Source organism: Amphiura filiformis, chromosome 2 (assembly GCF_039555335.1).
Source record: "Amphiura filiformis chromosome 2, Afil_fr2py, whole genome shotgun sequence".
NCBI lineage: Eukaryota > Metazoa > Echinodermata > Ophiuroidea > Amphilepidida > Amphiuridae > Amphiura > Amphiura filiformis.
Genome location: NC_092629.1, coordinates 54,173,710 through 54,201,362, shown reverse-complemented (window position 1 = coordinate 54,201,362; position 27,653 = coordinate 54,173,710). Strand labels below are relative to the sequence as shown.

Below are 27,653 nucleotides of genomic sequence, written 5' to 3'. Positions count from 1 at the left end.
ATACACTGACCTAAATATGAATTACCAATTTGTTTGGAAACCAGTTTTTCCTCTTAATCTTAGAATTATTATTATTAGACTATTAAAAACTATAAAGAATGAATAACATTATTTCAATTTCAATTCTAAGCTTACCAGCTCCACTTTCCGAAAAGTGAATCATCAAAACAATACCTGCTATGATCATCAGCCCTACAAAACGACAACCGTCCATTTTGCTGTCTATTTGCCAAATCATGCTATTCCAGTTGAAATCCACACACCCCTTAATCTTCCATAAATGGAGAGTGGGAGATTAAGGACATGTCTTTCATAGGGAGTGTATGGATTTCAACGGGAATAGCCCATGATACCTTCTTGTCTATTACCTTTGTGGTCCGACCAAAGTTCAAGGATCGGGAACATTATTGTTGTCATAAAATCTATAGGCTTCAACCAAGCAAAATGAGAACAATGTCGTGAAAATTAACTTTTCATTTTTTTCACATGACAGGGAACATTTAGCTTAGCGATGAAAATATTAATTATTAAGCACTTTTTTCTTCAGTATTATTTAATAATGATGAAGGAGCTAGGCCTCGGATCAGGTAAATCAGGTCATTTACTGAGAAGAAACGTTGTCCATATACCCCCTCATTTTCCTTACCAAAAGACACCAGAAGCAAACTACATACAGCATAAAGATAAGTGTGTGCAATTATAATGCGTTTAAGTGTGAGCATGGTCCAGTTATAGCCGGTCACATAGTCTTGTATCTCCTTCATTCCACCGTGTGACTATTACATTAAATTTCATCTATATCTTACATAAATTGACCGATTTTGCCCTAACTTGATCACAGCTATCATTGACTATGACCATACATGTCACGCTGGGACAGTGACGTCACTTTCAGGTCCATGAATCAATGACAGTATAATGTACATAACTGTGTTTTTGGAAACAGGTGTGGTGGCGAAAAAATTTTGACAATTGATTTCACCGTTCGTGGAATAAAAGGATTTTACGAAACTCCCTTATTTTAAAACGTTTCCACGGATTCGCTGATCTGTATTTGGAGTGCTAATCACTGCTCATCATCAGCGCATGGAACATCTATCATCATAGAAAGACGTTTGAACGAGCTGAAATTGAGGTGGTTAATTAGTAAGATTCCTTTTATTTCAACAACGAAGCGGCTAATTGTTAAACTTCAAAAAGTATGATAGCATATGTACTGTACAGCAACTAATTGATTTTTTTATTTCGTACAAACAACACACGAAAGTTCACGACCATCTTCATATGGAGGACACGCCATAGCCGGACTACACCTCCCTTCAACTGGGTAAAACAAAGCACCATTCTGATTGCCGCTACTGCCACGTGATAAGCTTTCTGGGAAACGATCCATGCAAACAAATTCTGTTCTGTGATGACTGTGATGCGCCGTCATTAGGTAGCCGTAGTACTCTTGGACCCAACCAGATGGGCACGTCTTCTTAGCTGGAATCATGAGTAGAATAGCTCGATTGTTTGCCTGACAAACCGCACATGGAACATCGTGGTCGTGTTTTGATGCTATCGGCGGGAAGGTGTCTGTCTCATATTCAGCAATGTACATGAACCCTCCAATGCTGTTAAGTCCTGCTTGGTATTCATCATCATATTCCGGTGTTGATGGAAGGCAAAGGTAGTTAGAACCGCCGCCTTGATTAGTGTAGTGCTCCCCACCAGCAAAACCTAAACAATTACGAAATAAAGTGTTACATGTACAGCTAAGTGTTATTTTTAAAGTTGAGTGTTTGAAATACGTATACACTGGTCAAGTTGAAAGATCCCGTACGCCGTCATGTACCATCTCCTGAAGACTACGTTAAGCTCAGCTTCTGAGCCCAAATGATTCATCAATGCAATTGCTGTATTAAATGATTTTTCCTAAAAAGTCAGCTGGACAGATGTCACTGAACCATCGCGATCAGTGGCGTAACCAGTAGGGTGACCGAGTGGCAAGTCCCTCCCCCCTTTACGCCAAAAAGGGAAAAAAATGGGAAGAAGAGCAAAAAATAGTCAAAAATAGGCAAATATTTAGGCTAGCACATAAATACTACAACTTCTGATCAGAAATTGGGATTTTTTTTTCAATATTGCACCCCTACCCTCATCCCACCAAAAAAATAGTCAAAAATAGGCAAATATTTAGACTAGCACATAAATACTACAACTTCTGATCAGAAATTGGGATTTTTTTTTTCAATATTGCACCCCTACCCTCATCCCGCCACCCGAAAGGCCAGGTATGGTTACGCCACTGTTCGCGGTTAACGATCACTGGTCTTGTGTTATCCGATTAAAAGCTCCCTGCTAATCATTAAAAGCTTATCACACTAATATCTACTGGATATACATGCAGTATAAATTGATAATTAAAGGCGGCTAATCTACGAGTTTTCAGGAATCAACGTAAGGTGACAATTCAAAAAATATTAATTACATAGAATGATCAAAACTACAGTGATACCATTAAGCAGTGAACCTTACCGTTATACACCATATCAGCAGTAGAAGGACATGATGATTTTCCCCATCTGATATAAATTGCGCCAGAAATAACCGGATTGGCAGCGTCGATACCAGGGGCCCCAGGCGAGCCGGGTGGCCCCTCTGGGCCGGATAATCCTCTTAAACCCGGTGGCCCTACTTTTCCGGGTATTCCCTGAGGGCCAATTTGTCCCGGCTGACCATTAGAGCCCGCTTGACCATCTGTAATAAAACACAAAAACGAAGTTATGCAAAGTGAACTGTGCAAATTAATTACGTTACAATACAATGTATATAAAATTAATACTGTTCTATCACCCATAGTGGGTAGGAGAACATGAAAACTAATATGAGATACTGTATTAAGATCACATATTAAGTATCATGTGAGAGTATACTCTTGTACTCCAGAAGACAGGATCACATATTAAAGTGTGCGACACTATGGAATATAAAAAGCAGGATATGGGTATGTTAAAAATTGAAATGAGGTATGGGGCTGGCTGGGGCTGGCCACGGTTTGTTATCTCAAGGACAATATTGTTCAAGGTTGCGCCGCAGGCTTACAAAGAGACAATATTGTTCAAGGTTGCGCCAAACAAAGAAACAATAGCAATCAAGCTTAAACTTTAAATTAGCACCCGATAGAGGGCAGGGCCTGAAGAATGAGGGAAATTATGGGGTAAATATTTAACGGAATAAACTGCATAATCATATTATTTAGATTTATTCCGTTAAAAATCTTATTTTAACTTATCAAATTACTAGTTTTTATATTCTATGGTGTCAAATATTTAATATGTGATCCTGTCTTCTGGAGTACAAGAGTATACTCTCACATGATACTTAATATGTGATCCTAATACAGTATCTCATATTAGTTTTCATGTTCTCCTACCCACTATGGGTGGTTCTATAATCTCGGAAAGCGGCTCTTGGAACATTGCTTGGGAAACAGTTGTCAAAATGCCGTGAAGAGTTTTTCATGATCAATGAAATATGTGTTCGGGAAGAAGCATGACATCATGACATTGATATACCTAAGTTCCCCTCTCTCCAGCATTTAATCTTGGAAGACGTTGGAAAATAGCTACATTTGGTAATTCTCAAAGGTGAAAAGGCTGCAAGATTGAACACATGTCCAATGAACGCGGAAATAAGAAGTCGATTCTGTCCCACCATCTTCACGTCTTGTACCAATACTCTGATGAAATATCATTATTTTGCCAGGGGGATGTGGTCCATACAATCATCCCTCCCCGAAGTTGACGCGTGTATAGTGTATATCATATTTGGGCATTTTAGCCCCCAAAGGGCAATTTTTTTCGTGAATTGATCTCACTTTTGCACCATATTTCATCACTTTAGCTTCAATATGTCAACATCATTTTTCGCGCTCATTTCTACCATAATCTTATTATGTCGCCAAAAGATGCTGGATTCATTGTATTCATATATATAACATACCTCTTCCTGGATCTCCTTGTGGGCCTTGGCGTCCTATTGTTTCTGTAACTGCGCATGCTGGTGCAGGATTGCCCTGAATGCCTGGTGCTCCATCTGCAGATTAAATTGGTGAAAAAAAGTGAAAGTGTATAACAAGGTCGAGTAATAGCGATATATATTATCTTTTTCTTGTTTCTGATATGGGAAGATTTTGAGTTGCAGCGATATTTTCCGCCCGCCTTGCCCGTTGTCCCTTTAATCTAGACTGTTTTTTAATCTACTCTACGTTACGTAGCAAATACCAAATAACGAACATAGTCGCTAGGTAAAATTAGTCAACATTTATATCAGCTATTTTACCTGAAGATGTATAAAATTATATTTTACAAATTTACCAGCAAAGTACTTTTGAATAATATCAGTCTATTTTCCGACATGTAAAATGTAAAGCACAGCAACGAGCGACGCGATATTTGATTTTGATTTTGACTCTCCGCCAAGCCCGCCTCAAAAATTTTTGTCAGAGGTTATTACTCTATTCACAGGATACCACAAGTCGACCATGTCTAGCTGGCCGTAAAGAGCTTGGTTGGTTTACATGGTTTATCAGATGTCCACCAACAATAGAATATCTAATTATACCCTGATGGTATTTATTGTGTTTTTGTTTATTAGTGTAAGTTACTTGTGTTTTTTGTTTTTGTTTTTAGTTTTGTTTTTGCCACCATCATGGTGTCAGATTGACATCAAAATAATTGTTTGCAGCGATGGATACATTCATTATTCTGTCTGCTTTCCTTTGTATGTAATGGAAATAAATAACATGATACACACTCTCTCTCTCTCTCTCTCTCTAGGTGCCATATCCTAGGACGTTGGCGATCATGTCATGCCACAATTCTCTGTTACAGACCATCTCCAGAAGCTCTGTCGCTTTATGTTCAGCTCCCCTTTCTTTTAGCCAGTCTTTCAGATTTGATAACCACATCACTCTCTTCCGGACTCGGCTCCTTGTGCCTTCTATCCTCCCTGTCAATACTAGGTTCTCGAAACTATCGTTTCGGAGTATATGACCAAGGAATTTGAGCTGCTTAGCTCTGCTTTCACGTAACAGCTTCCTGTTCACATTTGATCTACTTAGGACATCGTCATTAGACACTTTATCAGTCCACGGGATCTTCATCATTCTTCTAAGCCACCACATCTCACATCTCTCCAATCTTCTTTTAATGTCTGTTGTTATTGGCCATGCTTCACTTCCATATATTAGTACAGGAACGACATAGCAGTTGAGTACCCGAATTCTGGTCTCTATACAGAGGGCACTGTTTTTTACGATCTTGTATAATTATGAGAATGCAGATTTAGCCAGTGCAATTCTTCTCTTTGCCCCTCCTTAATACATCTTGCATCTTCTGTGAGTAGACTGCCAATGTAGTTGAAGGAGGAAACTTGCTTAATACTTTGATGTTTCACCTTCAATATGTATGTTGGGCTTTCACTCCTTGATACCACCATACATTCTGTCTTCTTGCAATTTAACGATAAACTTTTCCTCTGCCTTTCCTGAACCACCACATCAAGAAGCCTTTGCAGGTCCTTCTCAGGCTCAGCTAATAGGACAGTGTAATCTGCATGTCTTATATTCGTGATGTTATGTCCACCTATATGGATACCATTTTCCTTTTCTAGCTCCCTTAGAATCAGCTCACTGTAGTAATTAAACAGATTTGGTGACATCTGACTCATCTTTTAATGCTTGTATATTCATACAATCTCCATCCACCCTTACGCACGCTGTCTAAATCAACATCATTTCATTAGAGTCGTGTCTTGCCATACATCTGACATCATATTTAGCTCCAACTAGTATCTGCTGAAATCTGCAGCATCGTTCGTGCGATAGAAAACACCGACAGTAACATAAGCCCAGATATACTACCTGGTTTGAATCAGAAACCAGATTCAATCAAGTTTGATTAAGCATTCGAGATTGCTTACCATGTCCATCTCTTCCGTCCCGACCATCACGACCATCTTTTCCGTCCTGACCATCACGGCCATCTGTTCCAGGTGGACCCTGGAAGAAATACTTGAAAAAAGGAAGTTCTGAGGAATCCTTCAATTCGTTTAGGGTATTGATGTCTGATTCATTATGACCTGTAATGAAGAAAAGGCAAAATATTGTAGAATGCAACGTCATTTATACATTCTAGACAGCATAATGGCTGATAATTCGTCCTCTGTATTCCATAGTGGCGTATAGTGGGGGCCGCGAATAAACAACTTTTCGAGAAAATCGGGTTTGAAGAAATGCCAATTTAAAATCGAGTTGTGTAAATCAGACATTCATTATATTTTGTAAATGATGTGAAATTTCTGTAGTAAACTAAATAGATTTTATTGTTATATATTTTTCAAAAGAAATAAATACATACTATTCCTGACAAACTGAAAACAAAAAGCACAAAGCTATACGTCACTATGGAAAACAAGCAAATCGCAATACCCTAACCTAACGTTAACCTTACGCCACATTGTTCGCCGTGTAATCCTTATGGCGTTACTTTTCGTCGTTTGTATTCCATAGTGGCGTATAGGTCTGATACGTCACTATAACGTGTACGCCACTATAACATACAATGTTTTTCATTTTTGCCGATATTTCATAATTATAAAATGTGTATAAAAAGTGGCGTATTGTCGATACGCCACTATGGAAAACAAAAAATTTCACTTTGTAACTATACGCCACATTTAATTAATTAATTACTAATTAATTAGCTAGTTTTGACTGATGAGACTTAGAAAAATGAAAGAAAACATCATTAAAAATATATGTGCCAATTTTCAAAAAAATGACCAAAAATCACTATACGCCACTATGGAATAAAGCCGACGAATTGTTAGATTTTTAATAGATTTTGCATATTTTGAATATGAATATAATGCTTCAGATGCGGGAACCAGTACCAAACGTAAAAGCAACTGATAAAAAAATCGGATATCAAAATGAAGTACATTAGTTTGGGCTTGTGATACTGTGTTTTCTATCACAAATAAACGTCATATATACCGTTATATTTGGTACCAATATAAAGCTATGGGTATTTTCTATCCAGTGATACCAAATTAAGTACAAACATTCCCCACATAATGTCGCTATGAAGTCATAATGTGAGTGCGTCCTTGCGAATCTGGCCTTGTACAAAAGTATAGGCAAAGTTGATTTTCGGCTATAAATATTCTTAATATAAATGAAAATGGCTATGCCAACTGAAATAGTTTAGTGATCATGAAGTGTCAACATGTTCGAGGTGTGCATAACGAATACGGTGCAGTGATGAAGCTTTATCGGGGGTGCCGGCTTTTGAGGTTTTTTAAAGGCCCAGATTGGGTATTTTCACCTCTTTTTTGTTCAAGATTTTTGGTGGAAAAAATATTTAAAATACCGTGCGCGCACCAGTTGAGAGTCCCTGTATGAGGTTGGTACAACCCACACCCTTTGTAGTTCTGGGGTTTAATAAAAACCTGTACAGCAGAACTTCATAACTGTCCGGCAAGTCAGTTTCGGTAAAAAGGCGACCGATGACGTGTAATATGTGACCATCCATCACAACTGAGTCCGGATGTCTCCAGTGCCACTATTGAGATATGCTCCATTGAACTTAACAATAAACAATAGTAAACAAAGGATTTATTGACTGTTTTATTGATTTGCACTACTTAAAAGGGCATTTCGTGATCCACAGCCTCATCCCCACACTTTTCTCAAAAAAAGTTGAGATTTTTATATCACTGGAAACCTCTGGCTACATAATGTTTATGTACAAAATATTTCTTGCAGATTAATTCGTTTAGCAAAGATATCGTGAAATTTGAATTGTCTATGGAGCAGTGTAATACACATAACCATGCATAACTCGCGAACGCAAACTCGGAATCAACTGAAATTTTGGGAATAGGTTTTTTTCGTGGATATCTAATGAAAATGACATAAATAGAATACAAGCAGAATATTTTGGTTGAATATCTCAAAAATGATGATTGGCGACTTCAGGGCTCAGTTGTGCTGGATGGTCACATATTATTTAAAAGCTGAACTTGTTGTATACCCTATATAATTATTTTAAGCACAGTGCATTTAAACGCAGCTCGTGATTAATTTACTAGATATGCGAGCTTCTTGATGTAAGCGGTAGTGGCGTTAAAGCAGGCCAAATAGTTTTGATGTTCTATGTCTGTCCAAAATATGAATGGGTGGTATTAAAGTTAAATTGATGTTTCAGTAACTTTCTGCAGATCATCGTCCTCAATATCATCACCGGCTGCACATCGTGTTCGATAATGGCACAGCCTTCTAAAGAATGTAGTGGCAATTGGGTGCTGAATATGTATTTTGCCATAGTTAAGTGTGATTCGTGCATTGAATACGAAGAGTTTGGTTGCACTATCGTAGCCAGGTGGAATGGGAGGGCAGAGTTAGGGCTAGTGTGTCACTGTGTACCCACGATGTGACAGAGGCAAAAGTTTTGAAATGCACGCTGGCCTTCTCCTTTGACACCATTGAATTTACATACTACAGGTCAATAAAAAGTAAGAAGTTGACATTGCAGGCGCTTTTAAGCTAAAAGCGACGTGCCCACTGTACGGCCCCAGCTATCGTCATCAAAAACGCAGTGGCTCCCTACTGCGCGAGCAGTCTCTACATTACCACTGGCCACTCCCACGACACATGCGCAGCAAACATCTCCGCCTCAGCATGTTTATTATAGTGTGTGAGCTCGGGGAGTTGGGAGATAGCAATTGAACCGGAGTGGACATTGGCGGGAATATGCTATCAAACTTTACATAGAGTCAAATTTCAGACTTGCTCAAATGTTAAAGGTCATTTCAATGTATTTCTCTAGTCATAAGGATTCAGAAAATGTATAGTTTGACCTTACTTGCTTAAGTAAGAGGAGTGGTGTCTTCGAATTACAACAGCACGCCACGTCCTTCTGTTCTGCATGGCCGTTCACAAATCCGTAACATCCAGTCCAGTGTCCTGTTTCAATATACAACGTATGTTAGAGGGGGTCTACCAGGTTTTCTGTTTCCATGTTTCGGTGTCCATTTTTTGCTTTTGTACGCATGCCCAGCGAAACGTGTCCTCCTCAGTCTCTCTGATCTTCTGTGAAAGTTTCGGTAGGTCACCATACAACTATTTGTTCGTGACGTGCTGCTTCCAATTCATGTTGTATATTACTCAAGCATACTTGTGTAGCAACCATCAAGTTCTTTACATAGTCTGGGAGACATGGTCCATGCTCCACATCCAAAAGTTAGTACGGATTCAACAGTAGATGCAAATAAATGGGTCTTGAAATTCCTTGGGAGAGTTGACCTCCAGATTTTGTTGAGGGTGTTACATGCTCTCCATGCAGCTGCTTTGCGTGTTTTTACGTCTTTTTTCCATGGACCAGATACTTGAAGTCGCTCACCTCTTCTAGTTTGGTGCCATTGTTTGTCTAGATTTTTATCTTTGAGTATGGTTGAAAGACATGAACTTTGTTTTTGAAGCATTCATTCTGAGGCCAACCTGTTAGCCTTGACCTATTTTGATGCATTACCTAGGTAACCAAACATTCTTTATTGTGCAATCCTATCCTTATTTGAATTGTTTTTATTTTTATCAAACACTAGACGAAGTTTTGGATGAGAAAACGGACATTTTAGCAATTCTCACCAGTTTTAATAAGACAATAATGATTGACACACACACCAGGAAGTTTCTCATCCAAAAGAATGAGAAAATTTAAATTCTTTCCATTTTGGCCGTTTCTCATCAAAGCATAGGGTCTATGATCAAAGTGTCCGTGTCTCATCCAAAACGTCCTCTAGTGAAAGCGAACATTTGTCAAAATCGGAGCACTTTGATGTTTTGCCCCCCCCCCCGAGCCAAAAAGACATATGACCTTTACATTAATAGTTCTGGATATGTCAAACTATACATTTTCTGAATCCTTATGACTAGAGAAATACATTGGAATGGTTTATAACTTAACCTTATGTAAATTTCGATGACATTCTTCCGCCAAATGCTACCCCGATTCAATTGCTATCAGGCATTTTTGTGTAGTTTAAAATCAACTACCTATCGTAGCTGTGCAGCTTTGCCCCCTCCCTCAACTGGTACCAAACACCCCATCTGAGGAGGTCAGGCTCATACGCTTTTAACCGTAACCGCTCTGAACCGTCAAAAATCGTACATGCCCCCTTTCGATTTAACAGGAGAACAAGTTGAAGAGAAAACCATGTTAAATAATTGTGAGTGCGAACTGCTTTTTGTACCATGTGAGCATATATAGCTCAATTTGAGCAAATGAAACAAAGTTTTTCATGTGTGGTTTTTGAGATATTAAAATGCTGTCTTGTTCCCTTGTTTTGTTTGAAAGGGGTCACTTATGGCTACGATATATTATGCCTCATTATGACTTACCTGAAACATTTTTCGAAATGTATAACAGCAAAACAATGAATAGCAACGATGCACGATAACTCCCCATTTTGAAAACACTCCTTACCGCTTAGCTAAGCTTTCTCTCTAGATTACCCTGGCGTTAGTTCAAGAAAAATATAAATAAAGGTCCCCCCGAAAATGTAGCCAATAGCTGCCTTTTATATTCCTATGGGTACTCACATGTTTAAAGCATACGGCGATGTATCGCTCGAGTGAGTAGTCTTTGGGAGCCATAATAAGTTTATGTGAAAAAAAAAATCATTAGAAATGGGTCTCTAATCTCCTTTGAATAACACATTGCTTATTAAAATATTCGCATATTAAAAATAAGCTCAGAATCAGACCACGTTTTTAGCGTTACGCCAGAACCCCTAAATTAACAAAGGTTATCACAGTGTTTGCTATTTTTTCAATTGGAAAGGCCAAAAGTGGCAGAAAAAGGCTAAATTAATATCTACCGTTTGGTCATAAGGCGTTCAAAAAGAAATAAATGGTAGGGGTGGTCTAGGCCCACTTTTTATTAACATTCTGCACAAGCGCACAGAATGTTTGAACTCAGCACAACACTGCGTACAGGATCGGGTCTACAGCTTTTTTTTATTTTGTAATTTATAATAGTTAATATCTGACATAACTGATCGCCTTTTGTTCCAAAACAATCGCATGGCAGCTAATCCATTATATTGCAACTATATAGCTTATTCTGTTTGCATAATATTATTATCAAACCAGTTATGACGGAAATGTTTTGCAATCATATACTTCCTTACATCCGTTGAATGGTAACATAACTTACCAAGAGTTCAAATACCTACCTCGTGTATTTCAGTCCAATTATGTGTTTTAGTTTTGAACAAAAAATCTAATCGATTGTTCATGTTCTATTTTCTATCTTGCATTGCTGCAGCGGTTTCGATATGAGAAGCAGAAACATGTATAACATCTTCTGATACCAAAATCTCAATTTTGATAAAGAAAAATGGGATATGAGGCTGTTGATATTGGGTCATGGGCTTTTAATGCTGGCAATTAACACTGTTTTTAATATTGTCTTTTTAATAGGCCTATAATTGAAGACCGAATTAAAAATACTAGTATACTAGTAGACTAGTTTGCGTTATGACGTCCTGTCAACCAGACCAAAAATTCCGTACTGCGCAGGTCAGCAACTAATCACACCGCCTTCGCCCTGACGTCAGACGCAAACTAGTCTTTGTCTACAATTATAATGTTGCTTAAACTGGTCTAATAATGAAGTTGAAGACCTGAGCTGCATAAATGCGTATGTCCATAATTGCTTAGCGTTTTGAGATATAAGCATTTAAAGTTTTCAAAATATTCCCGGCCAGCAAAATAATGGACCAAGGTATGAAAATAAAATTGAGTATCCACAACGGAAGTCATGTTTTGTCATAGTCATAGGAATTTTGTTCTTGATGATTATTTATTACAAGTATTGATTTTGGACTTAGACGCTTGGATCAATGAACTGCCCAGCTTACATTATGTTATGTTGTTACAGCCATGAACCCTGCATTCAGAGGAATTATTTTGATGTTGTTACAATGAATTCAAAGTAATTATATCTTAAAAGACCAACCGAGAAGAATACGACATTTATGCCGACTAATCTGCATTATGTTGTTTGCATTAGCCGACCATCGGCCTAAAATTCTAAAAAGGAGCATGTACAGATACGCGCTAATTTCACGGTAAGGTTAAAACGCATTGAAAACGCCAAAATACATTTCACAAAATATATACTAATGGTAACGTAGATATGCGGAAACGATATCAATTAAGTATATATGTGCCCAAAAATTTGTCTTTTGCATGTCGCTTGCTTGATATATCACCAAAATATCAAATTTGGGAAAACGTCCCTCAATTTCAAACAAACGTGAAACTTTCAAAATAAGCGCACTAGGCAGCCCGGTCATTAACTGGCGTTACTTTTACATTAACTTTGTCACTATCAGAGTCCTTAAAAGTAGGGATGTCAACTGTCAACACATTTGTTGCTAGAACAGTTTCCCACATACTGTTTGGTGCGCTCACCCATGTATTGTCCATACAAACACAGCTCCATGACCTGATAAATGGTGTAAAGTACATGCTGTGGTCCCATTTAGGCCTTAAAAGAGGATGTTTCAAGAAATTCCTTATTCCACCAGAAAACATTAATCAAACTCTTTCATGATTGGTCAGTAAATAGAGAGGACCTTCCTTTATCAAGTGATCAACTTTTTTAAAGAAAAAATCAAAGAGATACAACAGGTTGAAGTGACAGCATTCTGTACATCAGGTTTTGAAATGCAATTATCTCCGAATTGGGATTGATTCAGACAAGCAAACTTACATACTTGTAAAAACCAACTATTTTTGAAGACAAAATGTGCAGATGTTAAGAAATTGAAGTATGCTTAAGACTACCAAACCCCATCTCAAATTATGCACTTCTGACCACCGTGTCCATTTCAGATATGCTACCCATCATGGCTTCATGCACACACAGTCTAGTAAGTGTAGTAAAGATAACCTTTGAGTTGGGCAAAATTTCTCAAATAATTAGTAGTGTTTAATGTTACCAAACTTATGTCATGATGAAATATAATCATTTTTGAAGATAAAATGTGCTGATCTTAAAAGATTGAACAACGTTAAGACTATACCACCATTCATTTAAAATAATGCACTTATTGTTCAGCTCCTCAGATATTTTCCATGACGGCCATCTATGATTATGCTTGGGGTTCAACCAAACAAACCATGGGTTTTGAGGTCTTATATTTGTTGTTCGGGGGCTGGCATTTTCTTCGGAAGGGGGGTCACAAATATGTCAGTGACCGGAGTCAATTTTTATGACCCCCCCCCCCCCTATCGCGGGCAAAAAATTTTACGACCCCCCCCTATCGCGGGTCGAAAAATTTTATGACCCCCCCCCCCCCTTCCAACTACACAGACTCAAGAAAAATTATTCATTGCCGGAACTAAGGCGCGGAGCGCGTCAAAACTTAAAAGTGTGTGGAGCGCGTTAAAACTTTTATTGTAAGTGTAAAGAAGGCGCGCGGAGCGTGTACAAATTTTGCATAGATTGTATGCACATTTCGATTGCAAAGTTAAAGAATGCGCGCGCAGCGCGCGAAAATTTTGAGTCACCAGCCCTTAATAATTCTATAACCCCCCTATTTTGGGTGTTAACAAAATTATAACCCCCCTATTTTGGGTCTGAAAATTCTATGACCCCCCAGTATTTTTGGGACCCCCCCTCCCGAAGAAAATGCCAGCCCCCTTATATGACAACAAAATCGCTTAAATTTCCAGGATGATCTTATTTCATGTTGTTATAAGCAAATATAATGTTCCAGATGACGCTAGTTAATAAATACATTAAGAAAAAAGTACATTAAAGTTGCACTTTCTGTTATTATCACTTTTTGGACTATAACTTTTTAACATGTTCTAGTAGCCCTATATATACAAGGTATCCCATAAAAAGGTTACATGTTGAAAATGAATCGCATTTTGTGATGGGACAATAAAACAATGTCATTTTCTTGGATATTATTTATTTCAATTCTGTATCTTAAAAGCAACTTAACTCATGAGCGCACGATGACAGGGGTGTCAAGAGTGGCTAACCATTAAAATGCCGCACAACGAAAGTAAAAAACAAGCACTGATTTGTTTTCAGATTTTTTCTTTATTACTTTCTATGTTTCTCTTTTTTTCATTGTTAAACTTATTACACAAAAGAAGCGTATCGAAAAAATTAAATATTGCACCGTGCTGAAAATAAACCAGTTCTAGAGTTTCTTGACCTTTGGTGGTAAAAAATAAAGGTAGATGGTCATTAGAGAAGAACATGTTTTTGGTGAAAGCAGTTCTGCGCGCTGTATCTCCTGTCATCGACATAGTGAAATGCATAACAATACTTTGCTCTTGTTTTTACATTTCTGACCGAACTCTTGAAATAAATCGGAACAAGTTTTATTCTTTGTTTAACAGAATAAAACTTTGATACTGTATTTGCCATGCTATGACTGGGCCTACTCTGTGGGAGCACGTGTGGCCGAGTGGATAAGGCGCCCGACTCATAATCCATAGGTTGCGAGTTCGAGCCCCGCTCGTGCCAACGTCTTGTGTCCTTGGGCAATGTACTTTATCCTCATTGTCTACTGGGGGGATGGGGTTGGGTTGGATTGGATGTTTGTATAGTTCTTTGTTTCAATGTTGCAATATTGGCGCTGATTAAGCTGCTGCCTGCAAAATTGCATTGTGTCTGTTTAGGTGTGTTTAATGTATAATTCTAGCAATTTGACCTGCGGGTCACCATTAGAGTTTGAAATAAAACCTTCCTTTTACCTTCCTTTACTCAAGTGCCCCGCCAAATACATGGTGGCTGTGACGGTGGCATAATGCACCTCGTGTTACATGATGTCACGTAAAGAGCTTGGGCAGAAATGCCTGGAATGCGGACTAAGTAAGTAGTTTGTGAACATGACATTCTCAGGGGTACTAATAGGATACATCATAGATTATGTCATGAAAAGGATATTTATAGTTGTTAACATTAACTTAGATTATTTAAAAAAATCTACACGTAACCTTTTTTGGGACACCCGGTAAAACCGTGACACTCGAAAGGCCATATCTCTGGATTGGAATATCCGCTAAAGACTTAAATGTACGAAATCCTTCCGATTTTAAAGTTGTTATTATATACTCAAAATGCTGAAATAATGCTAGTAATAATTAACGGGCAGGGTTTCTGTCCATTTTGAGCTGAACTAACAAGGCAAAGTGAAAGAAACTCTGCTGGGGTATTTTGGCCGTTTAAGGGTATCTGATGTATGGTCGAAGAAAAATTAGTTCACAGCATCTTGCGAATGGTAGTGAGCTTTAGCAAAAATTGCATTGCTCAATTCATAGCGAGCGTGTAGAAGAATTCAAATATCACAGATATACTTTTGTAGGTCCTGTGGTTCCTGTGGCAGAGTTATGTTGTAAAGAGGGCTGAAACAACAACACTTTTGTAAAACGTACATAACTCATTTTAACAACAATAAATTAAGCAAGTTTTTAACGTATATGATATGTAGAATGAACTTTTGCAAAACACCAAAGTTTTATTTTTCAATAATATAGTGATTCAGATAATGAAAATAGATTTTTGTTTGGCTGCTTCGACCAACAATACCGCGTATATATACCCTTAACACGTAGTTCTATTGGAGGACATATGTCAGAATAGTATTTTTTTAAATAATACAATTCGCACTCGCGCCAAAACTTTAAGGTCAAACGTTCACCATAATTTATACCGAGGCTAGTCTGCTAATACTTCCTACTTGTGTGAAAAGCAAACTCGTATTACGTTACTATATTTTTTGTAAATAATACTGCACCATATTTACACATGTATCAGCATCGAGGTAGACTCAGTAACGTTATTTGCTGTCAACCATCTTTAGCCTATTCAAACTGAATTATTTTAAAACATTATCACCGAACACCGGATACAATACTGAGTATACGAGTGTCTGATTCAATCACGGGAAATTCAACTTTCAAACCTGTTGCATCGAGGTGGAAATAACGCAGTTTGAACAATAATAATAGGTACATGCATATATTGTATGCTTCCAAGCTAACATGGGGAAACTCAACATTATATTCACGCTTTATGGCATTGTTGTGTTCACCTTTTCGGTTGGGTTACTTGCAACTCTTATCCCACGTATTAGTGGAAATTCTGAAACTGGCCACATGTATAGGAATATAATAACAGGTAGGTTAATGTATACTTAGTATTTTGTGTAATATTTTGAATTTCGCATTCTGTCTTGCTACTTTAGTGTTTGTTTGTTTGTTTGTCGTGCTATAAAAGTCCATTTTGAAATTGAACAACGGTGCTTTGATTGAGTAGATAAGGGAGTGTTCATATTGGTGGGGGCTGCACAGTATGGGGGGGGTCAAAAAGTGTTAGGTCTTCAAGGGGGGAACAAGTGTGGCTCCTTATAGGAGGTGGGGGTCAAAAAACCAATATTGATACCAAAAGTTCTCGCGCTTTAATTGCGCCCATTTAACTATGATTATAATTGAGAATTATAAAGGTCCTGTGTTTTAATACGAAAATTAGCCTTTGATTTTAAACAAATTGGTAACATTCATGCAAACATAATTTCACTCGGCGCACATAAATTATTACAGGAGCATTCCATATACCCTTATGGATATCATATATTGTGGAAAGGAGATCAGGGCGAAACTGATACTGTGATGTCAGATGAAAACGACAATAGGCTAAATATACAACCTAGAAAGATCTGGATATCTTCGCAGCAGTTGCTAATTTGTTGTGATCATCGTACTGTTGTGTTTTGACATAAAATGATTTTGAACTTTTGTATTTTGAACTTGCGTTACGATGCTTACATAACTACACCCGGGTAACTACATTCTGTACCGCCATGAACTTATTTTCTCAGTGATCATAGGCCTATCCTAACATACATTTTAGGATAATTACTAATATGAATTTTGTGTAGGCTACCTACCGTACATTACATGTTTTATATGAAGTGTCGAAAATCCATGAAACCCTACTTTTTAAAGAGCCTTTCCTGGGGGAGGGGCAAAAAAGTATTGCATGTTTATGAAGGGGGTGGGTCTAAACAGTTTCAGTTTCTCTCGAGGGGGGGGTAAAGAGTTTTGACTCGAAAATTTCCCGTCCCCACCAAAGTATTTATAAACACTCATTAAAAAGGGATGTAGTTTTGGCAGGACAGGGGGAAGGCAGACACTTTTTGGAAGGTCCAAAGAAGGGAGCAAGACTGAGATTTTTGGCATATATTTATTGAGAACATTTTAAATAAACGCTCTAAAAAGGCTTTTGGAAAACAGGGAAAACACACTGTTCGCTATGATCGCATAATTATCTAAACAAGTGGTATGTGCGGGGCGGGGGGTGGGGGGTGGTTAGGGCAGACTTATTCTGGTCTGATCCCTTTCGACCTCAGACTGAGAGTGGGAAGGTGGTCAGGCATGAATGACTTTGCAGGCCATTTTGAAATTTGCCCACCGGGTGGTGGAACAGATAATTTAATTTAAACGTTATCAAGTGTTTAAGGATATGAAATAAATGTATAATGACATAAAATGTACTTTTAACCTTCACTTAAGCCATGACGCAGTTTTGTCTACATTAGAATTCACCACGACCTTTGCAGGACTTAAACCTCATTAAAAGCTATCAAACCAAGATAACACTCATTGAAAACAGCTCAACTATGTTAAATCCACACTACACATGTTTCTGTTTACCTGTGCGATATTACGATGAGCTGGTATTATAGTTTCAGTTGGGTGAACGATTATAGAGCAAACGTAAGGTAACAATACTTTGTGGGCCTTTGTTTCCGAAATGAGACAATAGTCTGTATATTGTTAACCAGCATTCTTGAAAATGAGAAACATAATGCTAGTAGACTTAACACGGTTTGGAAATAATTTCTTCATTTTTCTGTCGTTTGCATATCCTTCCTAAAACACCAAAGTGCGAATGTTTTCAAACACCTAAATTAGCAAAAAATTTAGGACATGTTACAAAACTATATTTTCTAGAATTCCAGAGAGTACTTTAAATATTGGCCGGTTATTTTTCACACAGTGACGTTATATAGGCAATGCCCTATACCTATAACATACACTAAAACAACAAAGTGCGAATATATCCAAACACCTAAATTAGCTAAAATTTAGGACATGTTACAAAACTATATTTTCTAGAATTTCAGAGAGTACTTTAAATATTAGCCGGTTATTTTTCACACAGTGACGTTAACTGGGCAATGTCCTAATAACATACACTGTTTGTAGAGGTCACGCGTCAATGGTGAGAGCACTATGTATTGTGTATAGGAAAATGAACAGTAACTGCAGTATGCTTATTTCTAAAATTTTATAATAGCTTCACCGGGATTACTGGTAGAGCCATGACATTTTTGGATGTACGCTAACTTTCTGATTTATTTCAACTTCCAGGACTTATATCTCTGCTATGTTTCCTGTTCTCTATCATATGCTTTCACATTGCATTACTCCGTATCTCGACATCTCACCGTGTTTTATCAGCATTGATTGCATACATCTCAATATACCCAATGGAACTGAAATGTATCAGAATGGAAAAGCATTTCATATCCAATTGGAAAAACCCTAGACAAGCACAAGAACAACTTCTACGGAAACTACTAAATGAAAACAAAGATACAGAATACGGAATAAGGTACAATTTTAGTACCATTTTTTCATTAAAAGCATTCCGCGAAGTACACCCTTTGACAAAATATGATCATTATACTGACTATATAGAGAGAATGTCTAAGGGAGAAGGTAATGTGTTGTTGAAGAAGAAACCACCTCGATATGGACTGACCTCGGGATCAACAGGAAAAGGCAAAATGATACCAATATCACCGGTTGGATTTAATCTTCTATTTGAAGCATTTCAATGCGGGGTGGCAAATTTGCGGAGGCGGTATTTCCCACAACGTAGTGTGCTCCAAAAAGGATTGTATTTGTATACAGAGCCTACACCGCGAACCACACCTGACGGGACGTCGTTAGGGCCCGTATCGCGCATGACTAACATCCTAAAACACTTCCTCTCAATGGTGTATTCTGCACCACGTGTTTCCCTAGAAATGAAACGCCAACATTTGTCTCGTTATGTACAAATGATGTTCGCGTTGAAAGATAGAAACATTGGTCATATCGCGGGTGTGTTCACGTCAGGTTTGTTTTTAGCCATTCGGCAGCTGGAAAAAGACTGGCCAAAAATGGTGGGAGATATCGACAGCGGACGCTTAAATCCCGACTTGGATATCGATCATGATACTAGGGAAGCACTGGAGAAGTTGATGAAACCAGATCAAAAGCGAGCTGATGAGTTGAGGCGGGAGTTTGAGAAAGGGTTCCAAGGAATTCTTCGACGACTTTGGCCTCATGCGCATTATATATGGGCGTCGGATGTGACAGGATACGGGGATATTCTAAAAGAAGGATATGCAAAAGGTATGTTAGAAGCACATGATGCGTCAATCCGAAGTTGTACTTTGACGATTAAATCATTAAAATATGAGATTAAGGGATCTAGAATGAGCGTTTATTGCGTTTCGACAGTTTTTTGTGGGACATGAGAGCACCTCAGACGTATCGAATTGCATTCTGAATACGAAGCATGTCTTTCTGATATCAAATAATTTTCATGTTTTGAAATTCACGATATAATACAAATTTTATGGCAAATTATTCAAATTTGATATTTTTCAAATTTTTGATATATAACAGTCCTCGAAATAAATTTTATAAATCTAATGATATATTCTTAAAGTGTATGTAGCTGGGAGGAAAAGCCGACGATCAATTGAACATGTTGACCTTTTATATTGAAGATATGGATTTTTTCCCAAAAAGACCTATTTTTTTTTTTGGTGTTTGGGGAAAAAAAATCCATATCTTCAATACGAAAGGTCACAATTTTCAATTGATCGTCGGCTTTTCATCCCACCTACATACACTTTAAGTATAACTCATCAGATTTATAAAGTTTACTTCAAGTACTGTTGAATGTCAAAAATATCAATTTTTAATGATTTGCCATAAAATGTGTATTACACTGCGAATTTCAGAAGGACATTCTTCGTATTCAGAATGCAATTCGATATGTCTGATGTGCTCTATAATATCCCACAATAAATACTGTCCAAACGTTCATACCCCTTCCCTTAAGGTGCAAGTATTGCAAGAAGAAATATGGTTCGCTTGTTTAGTGGATGTGGTGAGCTTTCTGGCGCACAACTGACAATGCTTCAAAGAACTCATAGTAGGGCCTACGTTTAAAAGTACAATCGATAATGTTGCAAATATTATTACGTTATCAATAACTCTATGACAATGTGGACACACAGAACACAGAAACCACCTGTAAGGATGAATTACACCACGTGTGACACACATCGTCGGGAAATCAGTGCTACAAGCGCACCATAAAGAATACATGCGTTTGAGACATTAATTTAATCGTTCTAAAAAAATTATGACGGTAACCGACTCACTACTGTTTCTTTTTACAGGTTTGCCTATTTACAGTGTGATGTATGGATCCACAGAAGTCCCAATCATCGGTCTGGAACTGAACAAATCCAAAACTAGTGGTTCATCTAAATATGATTTCATACTTACCTCGGCCGTCTATGAATTCATTCCTGAAGAGCATATGTAAGTAGTAACTATAAGGAGCACGGTGGCCAAGCGGAACGGGCACTGACTCATAATCGGAAGGTTGCGGGTTCGAGCCCCGGCGACGACATCGTGTTGTGCCCTTGAGTAAGGCACTTTATCTCGATTACTCCTCTCCACCCAGGTGTTTAAATGGGTACCGGCATTCTTAAATGCTGTGAAGGTAACAGCCTCGGTGTAGAGGAGGTGTAGCGAGCCCCTATAGCAACATTACATGGAGGAGTCTTGCCCAATCGCCAATGAAAGCGAGATGGGTACTCCGATCACTGTTTATACAGGATCGTCTCCTTTACCTTTACCTTTACCTTTAGTAACTGTAAACTTGAATCCTCAATAAAATGAGGTGCTTACTTCATAGTTTAGAATCATTTTTAAATGATTCTAAACTATGAAGTAAGCACTAGGTTTGGGTAGTATTAGTTGCCTGTCCCTGCGTAGGGGAGACCGGGGAGTGTCCGCTCTCGGTGAAGTCCGCCCACCACATGCTTCTTATCTCGTGACTGCTGGGAAAGTACAATGATGATGTAATTAGCTGGCACACGTCATAGCTGAGTACGCAAGAAAACTAGACAGTCCGACACATCTGGCCACAAAAAGTATCGTAAAAAAAATGTTATTTTTATTGTATTTTTTTTAAATTAGTAATATTGCAATAATCTCAAGACATTGCAGCGACGGTTTTCGATCGTATATTGAATCGGAAGTTGAACGATTTTCTCATTATGCAATTAAAAATTCCATGTTTTGTGTTTAGTGGGCATAACACGAGGTAAAAAAGTACCGTTTGGGCAAGTCCGCCATGTATGGGAAGGGGTAGGTTCGCCCTGTGTTTACCTCATGGGGACTCCCAGGGCAATCTCCCAGGAAGAGAATGACTGCCAAATATATCCTTTACTAGTACTTTACTATATACTAGTAATATTGCAATAATCTCAAGACATTGCAGCGACGGTTTTCGATCGTATATTGAATCGGAAGTTGAACGATTTTCTCATTATGCAATTAAAAATTCCATGTTTTTTGTTTAGTGGGCATAACACGGTAAAAAAGTACCGTTTGGGCAAGTCCGCCATGTATGGGAAGGTGTAGGTTCGCCATGTGTTTACCTCATGGGGACTCCCAGGGCGATCTCCCCAGAAGAGAATGACTGCCAAATATATCCTTTACTAGTACTTTACTATATACTAGTAACATTGCAATAATCTCAAGACATTGCAGCGACGGTTTTCGATCGTATATTGAATCGGAAGTTGAACGCCGGGGTTGAACGATTTTCTCAATATACAATTAAAAATTCCATGTTTTGTGTTTAGTGGGCATAACACGAGGTAAAAAAGTACCGTTTGGGCAAGTCCGCCATGTATGGGAAGGGGTAGGTTGGCCCTATGTTTACCTCATGGGAACTCCCAAGGCGATCTCCCCAGAAGAGAATGACTGCCAAATATATCCTTTACTAAACGTTTGCATTGGACGTGTTATTGATGTGCACTCCCCGGATTCCCCTACTGCCCTTCTGAAGGGGAGGATGAACTACGTGTGTTGTACCCCATGCGCGTATTTTTTTTTTTTGGGGGGGGGGGGCTTTTGGGGCGCCAGCCCCCCGGGGTCAAAGCAGGGGGTCGGCAAAATCGAAGGGGCGGTGGGAAGATGAATTGGCGGCAAAAAGAGGGGCGGCGGAAGAAGAAGGCGCGGCAAAAAGAATTAGTAAAGAAAAAGGGCGGAAAATGTAAAAAAATTGTACTATACATCAAAATGTGTTGCTAATCTTTTTTTTTTTGCTCTTCACCTTTTCAAACGACCGTAAAAAAATTGGGGCAACCTTTTCGGGCTGTTGAGGAAGGGGCGGCAAAATTGGCTTTTTTTCAGCCCCCCGGGGAAGGGGCGGCCACGGTACGCCACTGTACCCTGCTGAAAGGGAAGCACGATCTATATGTAGGGCTTGGATGATGCCACCCAGATATAAAATTTCTTTGGGTCAAAGCTACAAAGCTATAACTCTGGGCAATGGTCGGCACTTTAACGGGTAGTGACATGTTGTTTTTCCTTTGATCAGTTCTGTTATTTCTAAATAAGGCTCTTAATATAAATTATTTGAAGTCCTCACTGTGATGCCAAGTGTTTGTGATTATATATGTTTCAGTGATCAAGAACAGCCTGCTACTCTTTTCATTGATGAAGTGGAAGTAGGAAAAAGATACGAGCTGGTTGTAACCAGTTGGAGCGGGTTGTGTCGCTTCCGTTTTGGTGACGTCATCAAAGTGGTAGATTTTCATCACAGCAGTCCACTGATTGAATTTCAGTACAGGTATGTTATCATAGTTATCATCAAAATAGTAATAGCAGTTATATTAATTATTTGAAAAGCAGATAGATAAAATGCTTCAAATGACTCTGTAGTTAAAAGCGTACAAAAAAAAAAAAAAAAAACCCAAAAGGATAGAAGATAAACAAACATACCTCCGGGATACGAACCTCGGACCCCTCGCATGCCTCACAGAAGATCGCCGACCTGTAGCCACGGGGTTTCGTTGGCCCGGCCAGCGATTCTGTGGGATATATGACTGATTGCGTCATGCCATCACGTGGAATACATGCGAACGGTTTTCATAGTGAGCTTTAGTGAGTTAGGGTTAAAATAACACATGTTATTTGCTTATGCTGGTTTCATACTACCCTGCCGCTTGCCGCTGAGCGGCGTGGCGCACGCGCATTGCAGACAAACGGACACAATAAAGGCTTGTCATTGGTTGAAACGCCCTGCCGCTTGCCGTATGAAAGTATGCTGGAGTCTTTAGTATCGTGTGTTATCAATTTAAAAACTGAGATTGATTAACAATGATTACCCTGCCATAGAAACTAGCTTAAAGTGTGTACAGTTAATTGTAATTGGTGACTTAGATTGTTATTTTTTTTTAAACAATTAACTGCTATTTTGTGTTTTATCAAGGTCTGGATTAGTGTTGAATATAAGAGGGGAGAAAGTGGATTCCATTACCTTGCATGACGTCATCACAGAGGTGATCTCTCATTGGCCGAAAGCAACTCTTGTTGATTACACATGCGCGCAAAGTAGTATGCTCAAAGAAGGTAAATTAACAATAATAACACGGGTTGATGGTTAACATGTCGCACATTAGAAATACAAGTTTTAAGGCGGTAAAAGGGGTGCATCGCCTAGTGGTGCTTCCAACTAAATGTTGAAACAAATAATGCTGACACACAAGAGGAATGGTATTGGTTCTATAAAGGAGATCCCATGGCTTGATATAAAAAAAAGGTGTCATTTCATAATTCTCGGGAGCTGGAAAACACCCAAAACGTCCGTTTTTGATAGAGCATTGGACTTAACTCAAGATCTGCAACACTTACACATTTAAATTTGACTCCTGGCTTCCTTGACTCATTTGTTATAAGAGCAATGTGTTAATGTTAAGAAGTACGATGCAGATTTTAGTGGATCATAAATTGTTTGAAGAGACTGTTCATGATTTTAGGCATACATTTGTTGTTATACCTATTTGCTTCACATTATTAATAACGTAGCCCAAAGAAGACAAAGAAAATCACAATACAACATAATCAATTCTAGGAAATGAAAATGGGTATAAGAATGTCGGCTGCTCAAGTTCGTTTGGTTATGCTTAAATTCTAAATTTTCTAAAATCGTCAAATCTAATAAAATGATGTATGATTTATGATTTTGACTTGATAAGATTGCTTTCACAATTGCAATTTTGCATTAATTCGTTTAAAAGCATTCCATTGAATATGCGACCTTTCAAATTAATGTCTTAATTCCTTATGAATTAGAGGAGTCAAACCATGTATTTGAATATTGAAAGCTGCAAGTATCTTCAACAAAAAGGATACACAATAAGCCCAATCGGCATTGGAAGTTTGCAATGCATTGTGGGACAGTTTTTGCAGTTTTAGGACACTTTGTCCTTTGACCTTTCAGAAATATTGGGGTTTTTGTACGTACAAAATATAATCTAAAATGTTTTACAATATTTAAAACAAATATAAAAAATATAAGTGTTTTAAAATTAATTATTTGGTATTTTTAATGATCAAAATTGTGACAATAATAAGAAAATTAATAATAATTACGTAAATTTTCCCGATATGTCAGAGGTCAAAGTGTCCCAAAACTGCTCTCAAAAACCGGAAGTTAGAATGGCGATTGGGCTTATTAATCAGAGTAGGTGTTATTCCATTCCCCTTGTTGTTGTTTTTAAATCTGGCATATTTAAGCGTATGACGATGGTTTAAGTAAGACAATATGTGTTTTTGTCTCTGAGACGAAATGTCCAGCTTTAATTAGTTGTATTTTTCAAATTGCCAAAAAGCATAATTTTAGGTATAATTATACAAGTTCTGAGAATGAGTTTCGTAGTGATGCCTTTGTGTTCGCAAATTACTTCCTGACATTTAAATTGGTAACTTAAGATGTGACACATTAAATGTACCCGATAAATTCATACCAACTCCGCCATATATGTGTGGCAATTTTTTATGGAGACCACTTATTTTGAGTCAGTAATCTAATATAATATCTTTGGTTTTGAATAAAAACAGGTGGCGATGGTATCGATCCATACTATTTGATTTTTATCGAAATTGATCAGGAAGAAACCGACATATCACAAGAAGAAAATGTCGGCATCAGTAGAGAACAGCTTGACATGGTAAGCAGTTACATTTGACTTCACAGCAACCTTGATTCCTCCTGGGCAAAAAGAAAATAAAGGATTTCAAGTATTTCGTATTGAGTAAAAACGACGATTTCTCAGTAGCCCTTCTTATACAGTAAGATTTACAACCGCTGGAGTAAACAATAATAAAAATAATACTCGAAGGTACCCGGATTAGCGCATGTTGGGGATGTTACTATTATATGTCACATGATCTGTTCATTTGGTCCATTTCAGCATTAAAATTGAACATTGAAAATCTAGCTACACGCGCAGATGTTACAGTAACGTCACTTAGGTAACTCGTCACTTGGACTGTTTTGCAATTTGCACTTTTAGGTATTTTGCTCGGTACGTCACTAACCTTGTAACTAACGTTAAGACAACGCCCGTATCTAAATACATAAAAACAAACGTTACACATAAAAAAGATGAATATGTTTCCTTTATGTAGGATATGTTGCTTTTGTTAATTTTTACACACTAATTAAACCATACCATAGAAATAGGGTGATATAATCACGAAATACCCATTTAATAAGTTAATGGAACTTTACTTAATTGTATTATTTTCAGGTTGATGAAGTTCTTTGCAAGTCATCCTTTACATACAACTCATTCCGAGAGAAGGGTGAAATAGCTGCACCACGTGTGTACCTCATGAAACCAGGATCATTTGATGAATTACACGAACACATCATCAATAACACTACGGCTACGGTTAATCAAAGAACCTACGGAAGCTTCGTTCACCAGAGTTGGTGGAAATGATGCTGACTCGCGCTTTAGAATTGAAATAAATATAAAGATGATTCTAACATTTCCACAACATGTTAGTTTTTATTATGAGCTATGTCCCCTATTAAATATACAGGGTGTCTCAATAAAAATAGGCCATGTGGATAGGGGGGCATAACTTAAAATATCAGCAGTAAAATTAAAACTTTCTTGCAGATTCAAAATCCATGAGTGTTTTCTATTGATTGGTGCATAAAATGATCAAAATCCGTTCACTCGTCACTGAGATAATTGGGAAACTACAAATAAACTCAATTTTGGACCTTTCCAATGGGACAATACACATTAACTACTGCATTGTAGTTTAGAATGGAAGAAATTAATGAAGTTAATGGTTGACTAAGAATTGTTTGTCGAAGCTGCCAAAAAGATCGATTTTCATTATAAATCAATAATATATTATTGAAAAATTACACCTTGATGTTTTGCGAAACTTCATAGTTTGAAACCTTGCTTGACTTATTGTTGTTAATGGGTTATGAACGATTATGAAAATTATCATTCATCCAGGTATAAATAACTATGAAATTATTATAATAACGTAAGTCCAGTAGATCAGATTATAATAATTTCATAGTAATAATGAGTTATGTACGTTTTACAAAAGCGATGTTGTTTCATCCCTCTTTACAGCTCGAGAACCACAGGACCTACGAAAGTCTATCTGACGTAATACCAATGCAATTTTTCCAAAGCTCACGACCATATGATGTGAACTATCAAATCGCAATAGTTTGAAATAGTGTCAAACCGTAACCCCCAGTGTTGCTAGGTAGGAGATAGTTGATCAGCAACTATGCCTTGTTTCTGTTATTGATGTTGTTTATCACCATCAATACTATCACCTGGACATTTCGTTTTGAGGTAATCCATTTTTCTTGAATCACATATTTCAGCCACTTCAATATAAAGTACAGCCCTACTGTTGGTTGACAAATGTATAAAGAGCGACAATTTTTCTTTTGTGGGACCTGAGAGCACATCAGACATATCGAATTGCATTTCGAAAACGAGGAATGTCAAATATTTTTTTTAAATTCGCGATATAATGCCATTTTATCGCAAATGATTAATAATTGATATTTTTGAAATTTACCAGTCCTCGAAGTAAATCGTATAAATTTAATGATATGTACGACGATAAGCCGTCTATCATCTGAACATTTTTACCATTCATATTGAAGATAAACATTTTTTCCCAAATTACAAAACAGAAAAAAAATGGTCTTTGGGGGAAAATCGATATCTTCAATATAGACGGTTAAAATTGTCAATTGAAGGTCGTCTTTTCATCCCAGCTGCATACACTAAGTACATATCAATAAAAAAATATCAAATTTTAATAATTTGCCATAAACCCATTGATATCAGAAGGACATTCCTCGTAT

General features: G+C 37.7%; 2 protein-coding genes across 2 annotated transcripts; one reads left to right on the top strand and one right to left on the bottom strand.

Annotated features, from left to right (window-relative positions):
- Positions 1 to 684: 684 nt before the first annotated feature.
- LOC140146387 (uncharacterized) lies at positions 685 to 10,563 on the bottom strand. The gene is made up of 5 exons (XM_072168223.1): positions 10,448 to 10,563; positions 5,968 to 6,126; positions 3,988 to 4,080; positions 2,521 to 2,742; positions 685 to 1,722 (listed from the first exon to the last, which is right to left on the bottom strand). Exons 1-5 carry the CDS (start codon positions 10,512 to 10,514, stop codon positions 1,241 to 1,243), a joined length of 1,023 nt encoding a protein of 340 aa, XP_072024324.1. The 5' UTR covers positions 10,515 to 10,563; the 3' UTR covers positions 685 to 1,240.
- A 5,254-nt stretch (positions 10,564 to 15,817) lies between these two features.
- On the top strand, positions 15,818 to 26,471 carry LOC140146386 (uncharacterized). Its single transcript, XM_072168222.1, has 7 exons — positions 15,818 to 16,259; positions 18,515 to 19,546; positions 20,608 to 20,752; positions 22,914 to 23,078; positions 23,721 to 23,860; positions 25,352 to 25,461; positions 26,044 to 26,471. Exons 1-7 carry the CDS (start codon positions 16,124 to 16,126, stop codon positions 26,236 to 26,238), a joined length of 1,923 nt encoding a protein of 640 aa, XP_072024323.1. The 5' UTR covers positions 15,818 to 16,123; the 3' UTR covers positions 26,239 to 26,471.
- The last annotated feature ends 1,182 nt before the right edge of the window (positions 26,472 to 27,653 follow it).